The sequence below is a fragment of the Polyodon spathula genome, chromosome 21, assembly GCF_017654505.1.
Source record: "Polyodon spathula isolate WHYD16114869_AA chromosome 21, ASM1765450v1, whole genome shotgun sequence".
Classification (NCBI taxonomy): domain Eukaryota; kingdom Metazoa; phylum Chordata; class Actinopteri; order Acipenseriformes; family Polyodontidae; genus Polyodon; species Polyodon spathula.
The window spans coordinates 2795764-2808734 of NC_054554.1; the positions used below are offsets into that span (position 1 = coordinate 2795764).

Sequence of the window (12971 nt, forward strand, 5' to 3'; positions counted from 1 at the left end):
TGCAGTCCAACTAACAGCGATCGGATCACACCTTGTGATCAATCTGGTTTGGAGGTGTACTGCCAGGCCCAAAGCAGAAGGGAATCAGGGACCCTGTTAGAAAGAGAAACGGCACATTTTTACAATACTGTAGACGACCAGGTTAAGGTCAAAGCATGCACTGCAGGCAGCAGGATGCAGTCTGTATCATACCTTAGCATCACCACACATGTTAGCGCTCAAAGAACATGGGAGAGGTAATTCAGCAAAGTGGAAAGCACCAGGCTTGTGTGTGCAGTATATTCCAATGTTTTACTAACCTTAACGAGTTTATCCGCTTTGCAAGCTCGGCAGATGGCGGCTCATATGAGTACATGAATGAGGTTCCGTCACGATGTTTCTGGAAGTAGACAAAATATATATGTATAGATTTAAATTATGTACTGTCACACTGGTACAGCACCCACAATAAGTGATTTTAGATGCTTTTTATCTTTTATTCATACTATGCTGTACCTTGGTACTTTGGGCAATGAATATTTGCAGCCTATTATCACCTGTAAAATTACATTCATGCCTTTAGTTTCGGACCAGTGGTGTCCAGAGAAGTGACAGTCTGCTGACTTGTTTGCAGATTTGGGTGTTCTGCTTACCAGAGCCGGTTTCTGGAGATCTCCAGCCCTAGAGGTGCTTCTGTTCTTGTTGCTGGTTTTGCTAACTTGCTGGTTAGTCACAGTTTGCTCTTTACAGGATTCGGCCACTGCTCCCAAAGCAGCCTTCCCACCAGTAACAGTTTTCTTTGCAGCCTTCCCAGCAGTAACAGTATTCTTGGCAGCCTTCCCAGCAGTAACAGTATTCTTGGCAGCCTTCCCAGCAGTAATAGTATTCTTTGCAGCCTTTTCTGCATTCAAAAATGTCAAGCAAGGCTTCAGTTGCACCTGCTTCCTCTTGGGCTTGACAATTTCTGGGGCCCTAACCACATCTTCATCGTCTGTATTGAAGATGATCTCTTCGCTGTCTGAATCCACAACCTGGCACTTTCTCTTGGCCGGTTTACTTCTCAATACAAGCTCTTCATCGCTGCTGGACGCTGCCAAACTGGGGCTCCAGCAATCAACCAAAGATCGTCTCACGGACCTGTCTCTGGGGATGACTGCTGTCCCTGGCAAGCTGCCTCCCAAAGCTTGTGCACTGCTGCTGGGAAGCATGGAAGAGGAGCATCTGGGGGAAACATTGGTATGCCGGGCTTTCCGGTAACTGGTGATGCTAGCTTCTACTGATTCATGCTCCAAGACTCGCTGCCCTGAGGCTACTGCTGCCATCTTCTTAGCTGGCTCCCAAATGCAGGAGCTGCTGTCTGTGAACAGCTGCAGAGTGTTGGTGGGGTCGTAGGACTCTGCCTGTTGCGTCCCTAGCTGACTGGGAAGGGAGTCGCTCCGGGGAAGGGCTGCTGGGAGTTTGAGACTTGCTGGAGTACTGCTGTGGAGGGCTGCTGCCTGGACACCTTCCTCTTTGTTCTGTGCTTCAGGAGGGCTTGCGTGGGATTCCGTCCCTGAAAAACCAAAGGGTACATTCATAATTGTTATTTAACGTAGAGCGATGTATGAAAAATACATGACCTTCACAAGATCTCAGAGCAGTACGATTTCTTTTTATTCAGCATTTGTACTAGAAATGTCTATCTTATAACTAGCATGAAGTGGCCAAACAGCACACAAAACACATATCTCCCAATACATTTGTGTGGTAGCGTTGGAAGCATTTTGTACAACCAAACAGAAAGCAGGACTGTGCACATCGGGTAACGACCGCATACAGCGTCCTCCAGTGGGAACTTGGTTTTATTTTATTTATTGAATGTTTGAACAGGTCTGTATCGGAGTCTAAGAGATGCTACTCAAAATAGCAGACCAGTGAACTAATCTTCTGTAGACATCTACATCTGTACTGATAAGAAAGCAGAAGCCATACCAGCAGATGAAAAGCTTATGTCCATGGATGGATGCTCGCTCCATGGGTCGTGTGGCGTCACAGCATGGGTTTGCTCATCCGGTTCGGATTCAGACTCTGCTACACAGCAGAAACACAAAGATATTGAAAGAGAGAGAGAGAGAGAGAGAGAGAGAAAGAGAAAGAGAAAGGAGCCCCCCCCCTCCCGAATATCTACAGGACTTACACTAAGCAGGCAGTAAAATTATGGTAAATCTATGTTGGAGGTGTATTAAATTATTGTCTATTTGTTATTTCACTACCACAAATCCATCAAGCCAAACCCGATCCATACATGAAATGGTTAAACACAGGACAGCCTGTTCTTCGAAACCAGAAGCTCCCTCTGTATCGACTGTAGGTACGTAATCATCTCTCCATTCTAAACGGGGGAAAAAGAGAAGGAGTTCATCACACCCATTATGAGGTCACGCACACTTGCAGGACCAGGCTCACAGTATTAACTGCTTAGCGTTTCTTGCAGGGGTTGTTTGTTTTATCACTGAAATGGGTGCAGAAGTGTTTAAGAATATTAGCATTACTACTTAAACAAACAAACAAAAATTAATGTGGCTCACAGACCACACCTACCAAAAACACAACGTTTTTGTTCCGTGACTTATCAAAAGGTGCACACTTCTCGGGCTGGATGTCTGGCCTGCAGGTTTGTGAGAGTAGTAGTAATAATAATATGGGGAATCCGTGCACGTGCGAGGGTTGCATGAACTCCAGCCTGTTAGGGCATAGGGCGCATGGCTTTAGAGGGAAAGAGAGTGCCGTATTTCACTCCTGGGTGAGGTTTGTCAAAAGAGAGGACTTCACCATGAAATCCGTTCACCAGAAGAATGATGTCGTTTGTGGTGCGTGCTTTCTCAACAGTGATTATCTGGAGGGGCGACTTACTTGAATATAGTACTGGGATTTAGAAACAAGCAACAAGTCAGGTTGAAGTCATATGCGGTACCTTCAGTATGTCAAATGTTACACACACACACACAGGTATTATATTATTTTTTTGTAATGAAAATAATATTTGAAAAATTGTTTCTTCATTTCCTTGCTTACCTAAATGAGTTTATTACAGTATTATTTATTATTAGAAGTTATTACAGTATTTCAGTTACATTACTATTTTTGACAAACCTACCGTCATATAGGCACTCTATTTTAAAATTATATAGAGACTTTAATTATTGAGTTTTGTGAGTTTGCTTTGCCTAGTTGTCACTGAAGAACTTTTAAACAGGTGTTGGTGGATATGAGTCGACTGTGAATAGAGAACACCCTGCTCTCATGCCGATCTTGAGGACCAGTGCAGCAGCAAGCATCTTTCCTACACCCTTGTACTGTATTATGAATTTCAGCATTATAGTCTGAATCTTGACTTGCAATGTACTGACCTGGGATGTTGTCAAGGATTTCTCTCTGCTTAGGAGGGATAATGAGATGGGCAGTGGACAGTGAGTATGGGCTCCTGTCCTGAAAAAAAGAATGCAGAGAGCGGTGTCATCAATGCTGTTTAGTTTTTATCCTGTGGAATGATATTTTAACCTCTACATGAAACTAACAGTTTCTGAGAATGTCAGCACAGTAATACAGATGCACTTATTTTGTGAATTATTACGTATTTTGTGAATTGTTTTCATTACTTATATAAGAAATAAGACATTCCAGGGTCTATTTTATTGATCTAGTCAGTGGTGGTAGCAAATACTGATGCTTAATAAACCAGCTTCGATTATTAATATTACTACCACCTGCAAACAAATATATATAATAATCCAAGAAATGTTCATGAAAAACTGGGTATATACATTTTGACAAGATTAAAATCGAGCTCTGCATGTCACGAAATGCAAGAGATTAGCAGCTAATCTCCCATTTAACTTAATTTTTTTGTCAAACTGCCAAAAAATTATTACAATCATTTCCCCTATAGACCAGTACAGTAGACCTTTGCACAATACACACAGTGTCACGACAATCTGGATTCCTGCTTGTTCTGTGGCTCTATTCTATTGCTTTGTTTCCTATGGACAGGTTGAAGAGGAATACCCGGTGTTCTCTCCGCTCTGCCCTCCAGCCTGTGAGTCCCAGCCCCGGAATGGGGGGCGCAGCCCTGGAGGTGGAGGGTTCTGGACTGGGGGCTGCCAGGTTCAGGCACTCCATCGCTATGTTAAAGAGCCGCTCGATTCCTCTCTGCTGAAAGTATTCCATCATCTGAGTGAGAGGTGCGTCTGTTCAGGAAAGCACTAAGGTTACAGCTTGGCAGTTGTATTAGTGTAAAGAAAAAAAAGACTTATTGATCAATTTGAAATATTACAGCATACTGCAATTTCTCTTTCGCTAACTGCCTTACACGTCTTTTTATATATATTGAAAACTTGGTGACTTTATGAATCATTAAACTGTCCAATAAGGAGGGAGCATTGTATTTGGATACACATCTGCCTGTACTGCAACAAGTTCTAGGAATTGTGGTACCGGAGTGTTAACTGGGGAGCTCTGACTTCATCTAATGCCTTGCTCAGTGCTGCAATATGTACCAGCAACCTGCATCACCCCATGAACGGAGCCTTTCTCCCCAGTTCTCTAAAACCTGATACAAATCAAGCTCTTTACCAGAGTAGGATGTGCTGTTCATGTCGTCTTTTCTCACCCGGGACCTGCAACAGAGAGGCGCTTTGTTACAGCTGTAACATTCTGGAATCTCCAATGCTGGCTGCTTTAAAAAGATCATCAAGTAGTCATTTCTGAGGTTTACAAATCATTGGGATCCTTTTCTTTGAAAAGCAACAATCTAGAGAGAATTAACCAGGTTAAAATGTTAAATATACACTCGTATGCATATCGCATATTGCACCTTCAACTCTCCAGTCATGTTTATGAATGAATAAACAGATATACAGTATAAATTTAAAATGAGAAATTTAAAATGATATGAAACACACATACATTGATTTAAAAGTAACAACTAGTGAATATGCAGGGGCAGAAATAAAATTACTGCATAGCAGTTTCCCCCATTCCAGGTTTTAATGTGTTTGATTAACCCCATTATACAGGTAACAAGCTCAGGTGTGTCTTACTAAAAAAACTCACAGTAAAACCAGGAATGGATCAAACCACTACGCAATGGAGTCTTATTTCCATCCCTGTAAATGAATATAACCTAAAGCTTGAAACACTGTACTTACAGCCACAACGTGCTTATCTTTCGCTGAACTGATGGTGCCGTTTTACTGAAAATAAATACAATAAATCACAGATTTACATACATAACATCATTCAAATATCATAACAAATATTCTTAGTTCCCTGAATTTAACAAAACAAACAAACAAAAAAAACGTAGTACTTTTTTTAGGAGGAGCTCGATCATTTCATTCGAGTTAATTCACTAAACTTGAAAGCAAAAATGAATCTTACGGGGTCCAGACATTACATGATCCAAGAAGAGAAGATTTAACGAGATACTGAAATTGCTTTACCAGCTGCAGACGTTGGCAGTTTGTCTTTCTATTGGCAGCATTCTGAAGTTCTCGATTACAATGAAGAATTCACATTTGCTCTGCAACAAGAGAGCCAAGTTAATCTACAACCAGGACACTCACTTACAAATCAAATCAGTAAGTTCTCCACACACTCAATGAACTTGCTTGCTGTAGATTCCTGCATTGGTACCATTTCTCATATTTCAGCTTTGTGATTCGTGTGAATAAGTGCTGGTTACATGCAGTTTAACGTTGTGCAGCATTCATGTCAGGACTGTTCTTGCTTTTCAGGAACCTCTCTTCCTTTATTGGACACCCCTTCATCAAGTGGTTCTTACCTCCTCTGCTGCGTCTTGAAATGCTACTCTGTATTCTCTCAAAACTATGTCTTTGTTCTTGAGGTCGCCCAAATCATAATGGTCTTCCTCACTGTTGAAAGGGAAGAACGAATTAGGTTATTTCAATAGGAACAATTCAAGCAATTTAACAGGAATTTTCCCCTCCCCCACAAAAACAAACACATGGACGATATTTGTTAATCTTAGTAATCTTGACACTCTGTAAAGAAATGTGTGCCTCCACTGTACACCCTTCACAAAGGATAATGTACTGAAGACTACATTATGAGTTAATAAAAACGAGTTCAAACATATTGTAGAACAAAATTTCAAAACAAAAGGACGCTATCTGGACCATCTATATATGTGTGTGTACAGGGTGACGCACCATGTCATTGAAGATGAACGCACTTTCTAATCACCCTGTACATTTCCAGTGCAAAGAATATAACAGATTAAGCACCACAGAAGAGCGGACTTACTCTTCCAGAAGCTGCTTGGCTTGCCATGTGACAACGGCAGGGATGTAGAACTCGTGATCGGAGATGTTCACCAGAGCAGCTGCGACTTCCTTCCCCTCCTGCGTGTAGTCAGCCAGGTCCCCGAACTGCAGAGGATAAAGCAATGGGAGAGGTACTGATGAAACAACCCCGGCAGACTTCAGGGCTCAGAACCGCAGGAACTGACAGCACAGTGAAACACACCAAAACACATGCAAGTGATGCCCTGCCACTTTATTTTTTAATTTAGTAGCTGCCAATTGTTTATCCAGTTACTTTTGGGGTCAGCTCACCGCTATCATCCCCATGTTGACTCGGGAGGGCAAAGAGGAACACAAGCTGTGCTCCAAAGCCTTTTGTTCACTCTGCAGACCCACCATGCAACCACCTCAGAGCTACAGCGTCGGAGGACAACGCACCTTACAGGCAAGCCTGCAGGCGCCCGGCCAGACTACAGGGGTCGCTGGTGCGCGGTGAGCACAGGACACCCTGGCCGACCCAAGTTATTTTAGACATTCCAGGTTTTACTATGTATCTTATCAAACAAAGCAATGGCTCAAACTACTGTGAGGGGTTACTGTTTTTATGGCTTTCGAGCAGGGGTGTCCACCCGTCACGGTCCTGGAGTGCCGTTCCACTGCAGGATTGTAATGAAGGTACATTGAGCCTTTACCTCGGTGACCTGCGCTTGGACAGGTCTCAGCCTGCCCTCCGTCTTCCCATAACTTTCTAAGAGTTCCACAATCCAAGGCCGGACATCTGAGCTTGTGATAAACGTCATGTTCACTTTCTGCTCCTTAACCTAAAAAGGAATGCGGATTAACAAACGACGGTTTATGATGCAATCCTTGACATTATTCAGAAAGTTATATTATTAGATGCTTCCCTGTTTGTTGAAGGCATACAGTACAGCAACATGTAAATCTGTTTAAACAACAAAACCCTTAAAAAGATACGAGGGGCACATTTTTGTGTCCCACAAATAAAATTATACCAGCTTTCTTATTTTTGCAACGAGGTGTGCGAAACACGGTTTAAAACGTACTGTCAGTTTCCTGGTGATATACTGTTTGTTTTTTTTTTTTTTTTTTACGAATAAACAAACCAGTTACTGATTATAACTGTGCTGCTTTACTTACAATTCCGCACGCAACTGACAGCGCTTTCAAAATCCACTCGCCCACATCTCCCGCCCTGCCTGCCTGCCTGGAAACACGCTGTAATACACATTGGTTCCGCCTGTAACTCGGTTCCTGCTCACCGAGAAACGCTTTGGGCTTTCTTAAATCGTTTAAGAGTCTATCAGCAGATTAAATATTCTAAGGTATTCGAAACTCTTCAAGTAAATCCACCCGATTGTTGTGCGGTACCAAATTATGTTTTATATTTTTTTAATTATTAAAAAAATATCTGTATTGTAACGTGTTGCTATGCATTCATTAATACTTTAACAATTAATATATCTTCAGTTAAACAATTGTAAGTGTGAATTGTAACAGGCATATGATTTTTTCCCCCCGTAATCACTCAGTTTGACAAAAAGAAATTCTTCGAGGCATTGCATCCTATTGCCACACGATGGCGCAGTACCCAAAGCAAATCATATTCTGGTGATAGTCTTGTTAATTCTTATTACGCTCTGCGTTACAGGAGGAGTCATTTGCATTGTAGGTGGCAGATAGCGTCTGTTTTCCTTTTCCTTATCTCGCCTGCAAGTCGGGGTGACCTTCAGATAGGTTTTTTTTTTTTTTTTTTTTTTTTTTTTAAATGAAACAAAATTGAAATAAAGAAACAACAGGATTCAAATCTAGGGGGTGGGAGAGTGTCTTTGACGAGCAATGCTTCACATTTCAAAGGTGATGCTGTCTTGTACCTGGAGCGGAATACAAGGAAGCGTTAGTCTGAGTGGTTGATTTGATCATCCGGCACCCTGCTGAAATAAACTACAGCTAGATTATTTTATATATCCGTTTACTGAGCCAGGAAACCCAGGGTGATTACACAGTGCTGCAAAATACTCAAAAATGTAAACTGCTCTAAATCGAATCAGGCCCCAAACCAGAGTTACTTTGGTTTGGTTTAGATTTTATGGCCGAAATGCTAGAAATCTATTGTATTATAAATCATGAAGACACTCCCAGCCAACCAAAGCTGCTGCTGTTATCTCTTTTCCAGCAACCTGTTGGTGTCCCAGTGCAATTTACAGCAACAGATCAGGAGGAGACATTGAGAGCGAAGCGGCTCCCTAATACCCCAGGCTCTTCTCTCTGGAGGCTGTTACAAGAATAGCTAAAACAAGAGGTAGTTTACTACTAAGTGCGTGTGAAACATCCCCCGCTTTATATATTGGTAAACTCCACCAGGTATTCAGTCTTGAGGAATGAGAACATGCAACTAGCTATGTCAGTGACAGGTCTTTTTCTTTTTTTTTTTTCTTTTTTCTGCTGCCCAGGCTGATGAGGTGGAAGGAGGAATGTCGCGTCACAGACTGCAGAAATGCATGGAATTCCTGCACTAAAGGAAGAGGTATGTTGAGAAAGCGACCTGCTGACTCTCAGCTGATAACAGGTATCACAGCATAATCAACAGGGAGCAGCTCTCTCTTTCTCTTTCTGTTCTGACAGCTCTCCTGACTTACAAGATGAGTTTGGGAGCTATTTTTTGATGCTCAGATGCAATATATATATAACATATATATATATATATATACATTTTTTAAATGATATATTGTAGATTATACATTTTAAAATGAGAGAGAGATACATACAAGACACACATTCAGTTCTATTAAAATCACTTTAAGGATATTGCACTACTCTAGGGAACATTACTATAAAGAGGGCAGTGCACCGGACACATGGTTTCAGTTGTTTGGCTTCCAATTATAGCTACTCAGTTCTCTTCAAATTAATAATGAGACAGTGATGGACTCCAATGTGGACGCTCAGATAGATCGGAGAGTCTGTTACAAGCTACAAGTGAAGGCTCCAGCGCCAGCATTAATCCAACAACGTGTAAGAGAGACACTGGGAATAGCTGGTAACACTTTCAAATAATGACTGCAAATTCCTATTGAATTCTGTCTGAATCCCTCAGGAATAACATGGGAATATCTTCTGCACTTCTACTGAGTTCTGAAGAGATGAAATGAGGGTTGGTTTGTACTTGCTTTGAGTTAATCCATCACAGTGCACACAGAACTCCTATTGATCAAGCTTAATCATGAAATAAAGGTTGAAATATGAATTTATAAAGAGAAGGAGTGCGCCGGGCACTATATCTGTACACACATTCCCACTTAATGTTATATGTCAACACAATTACCTTTCTATCTCCCAGTCTCAACGACCATTCATTGTATTGACTGAATACTGCATATAGGTACATTCTGTAAAGTGTACAGTGTATGTCACACAGTGATAGGAATATCAACATAGCGTATATTGTATTGGGATACATTTGTAGGCACTGTATGGGCTTGCATTGTGGATAATAAACAAACAGCAGGGTAATATTTTAAGGTGAGGTTTGTGTACTCAATGTTTTATTTTACAGGCACTGAGGGTGGCTTTTGCGGCTAAGAACTGACTGTTCTTTCATCAGAAAGGTTAAGAAGATTCACCCTGCACAACATTCCTGCATTCCTCCAGCATTTGTCAGATCTGACGAGTAGGGGCCCTGCTGTGTAAGGGAGTCATGTTCTTTTTGTAAGAGTTTTTTTTTTTAATTATGCCTTGATATTAAGAGAACGTAGAAAGTTTTCAGATCTCTGAGTAATACAGATGTTACGAATACAGTACCAGCAGATAATGGCACATGAAAAGACCCATGGTGAGCGCTCAGAATTCTAAAAAACAAACAAAACATCAATGTTTGGCAATTCCGAATTCTTCAAGCATGCTCACAGCAGAGTCCTATAATGCATCAGCAGTTTCAAACTGACAGCCTCCATTTAGTGGATATTTTTTTAGCTGAGCAAATTTGGTAACACATTATATTAAGTTTCTAATTATTGTGTTTACATATGAGTACATAGAGTTGGGGATAGTGTTAGGGTTAAGGAGGATTGGGGTTAGGTTTAGAGTTACGGTTAGGGTTATATCATGCAAAACAGTGTTACCACTTAAATACTAGGATGAGTTGGGAACCACAATTACATTAAAATCAGCGACCCCTGTTGCTAAGCAACCCTCTGGCGTCCTCAAACTAGCTTACTGGCATCCCTTCACCGTGCATCATGTGTTCGCCCGGAAGCGGCCATCAAACACGTTAAAACTGGGAAGCAACACCTGCCAGTAAAGGATCTGTTTTTTGGTTTCATTGTCTCATTTTGTTCCTCATGAAAATGCAGAAGCTATTGACCAACTACTGATACATTTAAATAAGATGAACATGAACTATATATATATTTTTTCTTGTATTATATATTTTTTAACACTGCAGAAATGACAGTAGAAGCGAACATTGAAAAAGAACACGAGAACAGATAACAATACAGCAGGCATTGCCAGGGTTGACACATTACACGATAAGATGATGAAGACATTGTAAACCGTTTAACCTCATTAAATAAGGCGGTATTGGGTTATCAAATCATAGAATCTAGAATCTGTCTGTGATGGCATGCTTATCCTTTGATTTGAAATCATTAAAAATGCCCATATTTAGAAGAGAGAGAGAGAGAGAGAGAGAGAGAGAGAGAGAGAGAGAGAGAGTCACTGACAACAGTGTTTACACAGTGTGTGTGTGTGCATGCATTTGTCAGTCTGTCCACTTTAGTCTCTTCTCTGCTCAGCACCTTTAAGAACGTAAGCACCTGTCATATGCAACGTCGTCGTAACACTGAACATGACATCACGCAGGTTCCGACCCTGCCCCCCTCCGGCGGTGTGTTCGGGTGACGTCAGTGTTGTTGGAATAAAACAGCCCTGCCTCTTGCGGGGATATTGTCATTCAGACAAGGTATATCTCCAAAGCTAGAAGTGACCGCTGCAGCAAGTGCGTGTGGATGTGTGGGACCGAGGCGGCATTTTAATCTTATTACTGAGGGCTGTACCACCGCAGCCTTTGCATGGTCCACAACGCGGAGACTGTTCGCCACCTGCCCAAAATGTCAAGGCATCACAGAACCCCTTCGAGAAATGCAAACAACATTATCGAGGTCAAAAGCAAAGTAAGTTTATTTTCCAGTTTTTAATTAGGTGTGATGATATAGCATGTGTAGAACGTGTAGTAGTGACCATACACAGCGCAGCATAGTCTAGACAGAAGTCAATCTTTCGATATTAATAAAAGGAGCAATGTAAATAACATTAAAATACAGCCGGCTGTGCTGTTTCAGTTATATGAGCATGCATCTTCTTGTATGAAATGTCTAATGCGTGTGCGTGTGTGTGCCTACGCTTACTCGTCTCGGTTGTCAGTCCGGCAGTCTAGTTTGTTTTTGTAGAAGTCATCTGACGTGTGTTGAATTGTTCTGTGCAGATTTTGTGTATAGATTTAAAGTCGCCCCGAAGTGCTTGACGACAGCGTTTCCTTCTTTTAATAATGTTGTGCATTGCACATTGTTGTTAGGTACCAGAAGCGCGGTATTAAATATTATTTCACAGTGGCATTTCCAAAGATCTGTGCCTTTTAATTAGGCCTGTATAGAACGAATTACCGTGTCATGTAAGGAAAGCGATTTAAGATTTAAATATAGAAAAGTTATTACAGTATTATGATTCTTTTTAAAATGCAGATAAAATATGTAAACCGGTTTTGACCTGTAAACTGTGAAACTTTTACATTTTCTTTCGGATTTCTTAATATTTAATAAACGAATCTATATATACTGTAATTACATTACATTATGTGAAGGTTTTGGAGAAATCGGCCGACCGTCTGCTTTTAAGAAATCGATGGCCGCTTACTACACAGAAATGTCTCGCAGCTCTGTAGGTTGCAATCGCGTTTCTTTCAGGAGATGGGTTATACAACATTGCGAAATAAAAACAACGTTTCATTCTTGTCGTAGAATTAAAACAGTGTGATTGTTTCTCTGTAAAATGCGGGTATTTTGGTCCAGTTTGAACACCCCCTGATTAATCACGCCCTTGGGGGAATTCATCCGTGTTCAATCGCAATTGTAAACAATTCTCACCTCTGTGAAAATATCCAAGCAATTTACACCCCAGGGCACTTTACACAGCAACGCTGGAGTGTGTCTGGAGGTGGAAAAATAATTGTGCAGTTCAGTTGCGCCATCCCTTCCAGCTTTTCAGATACACCTGAAAAAAGTCAACAGAATATAGATGTTAGTTTATTTAGCGGACCATGCAGTCAAACGTTGTTACACAGCTTGCCCTGTACCTTTTTAGATTTGAGCAGCTGTTTTGGACATTAATAGAATGATACAATTCGAGACCGAATTTGTAGATTTATTATTATTATTATTATTATTATTAATACTCGGTTGGAAAGGGTTGCCTTCAAGCCCACGCCGGTCAGTTCCAACGGGACGAGGAAGCACGTATCTCAGGCGCATTTATTATATTATGTTCTCATTTTAACCTGCCCTAGAGTGAAGAATCATGAGCCAGCTGACACCGTGTTAAATTTAGACTGGGAAAACGTGATTCTTCATGCTTTGTAGTAGCGGTGCCAAGCGATCGCGATGGCTATAGCATGAG

The 12971-nt window shown here is 41.2% G+C and overlaps 2 protein-coding genes across 4 annotated transcripts in view; one reads left to right on the forward strand and one right to left on the reverse strand.

The window, feature by feature from the left end:
- Positions 1–12871, reverse strand: LOC121296186. 3 transcript variants are annotated; one of them, XM_041221461.1, is made up of 15 exons: positions 12751–12871; positions 12443–12569; positions 6974–7102; positions 6283–6407; positions 5801–5891; positions 5460–5539; positions 5166–5210; positions 4591–4634; positions 4024–4205; positions 3369–3447; positions 2264–2350; positions 1951–2049; positions 633–1531; positions 300–379; positions 1–93 (listed from the first exon to the last, which is right to left on the reverse strand). In XM_041221461.1, the coding sequence occupies exons 3-15, from the start codon at positions 7079–7081 to the stop codon at positions 39–41; spliced, it is 1974 nt and encodes a 657-aa protein (XP_041077395.1). In that variant the 5' UTR covers positions 7082–7102; positions 12443–12569; positions 12751–12871; the 3' UTR covers positions 1–38. The 3 variants fall into 3 exon arrangements, with proteins under 3 accessions (XP_041077395.1, XP_041077396.1, XP_041077394.1); XM_041221462.1 differs by lacking the exon at positions 12751–12871 and having other exon boundaries at positions 12443–12604; XM_041221460.1 differs by lacking the exons at positions 12443–12569; positions 12751–12871 and adding an exon at positions 7440–7536.
- Positions 11107–12971, forward strand: part of pard6a (par-6 family cell polarity regulator alpha) — a 24675-nt gene continuing 22810 nt past the window's right edge. Inside the window, exon 1 of the mRNA XM_041221463.1 lies at positions 11107–11473. Coding sequence (XP_041077397.1) covers positions 11372–11473 — 102 coding nt within the window. The 5' untranslated portion in view covers positions 11107–11371. The remainder of the gene's footprint in view (positions 11474–12971) is intronic.

What these genes read in the sequence shown, in the direction of transcription:
- LOC121296186 (XM_041221461.1), bottom strand. Translation starts at nt 7,081, where the DNA reads ATGACGTTTATCACAAGCTCAGATGTCCGGCCTTGGATTGTGGAACTC. An exon ending in ACTGCCAACGTCTGCAGCTG is followed by an intron (nt 5,211 to 5,459) that starts GTAAAGCAATTT and finishes ATTTATTTTCAG; the next exon opens with TAAAACGGCACCATCAGTTC. An exon ending in AAGCGGATAAACTCGTTAAG is followed by an intron (nt 94 to 299) that starts GTTAGTAAAACA and finishes TCTTTCTAACAG; the next exon opens with GGTCCCTGATTCCCTTCTGC.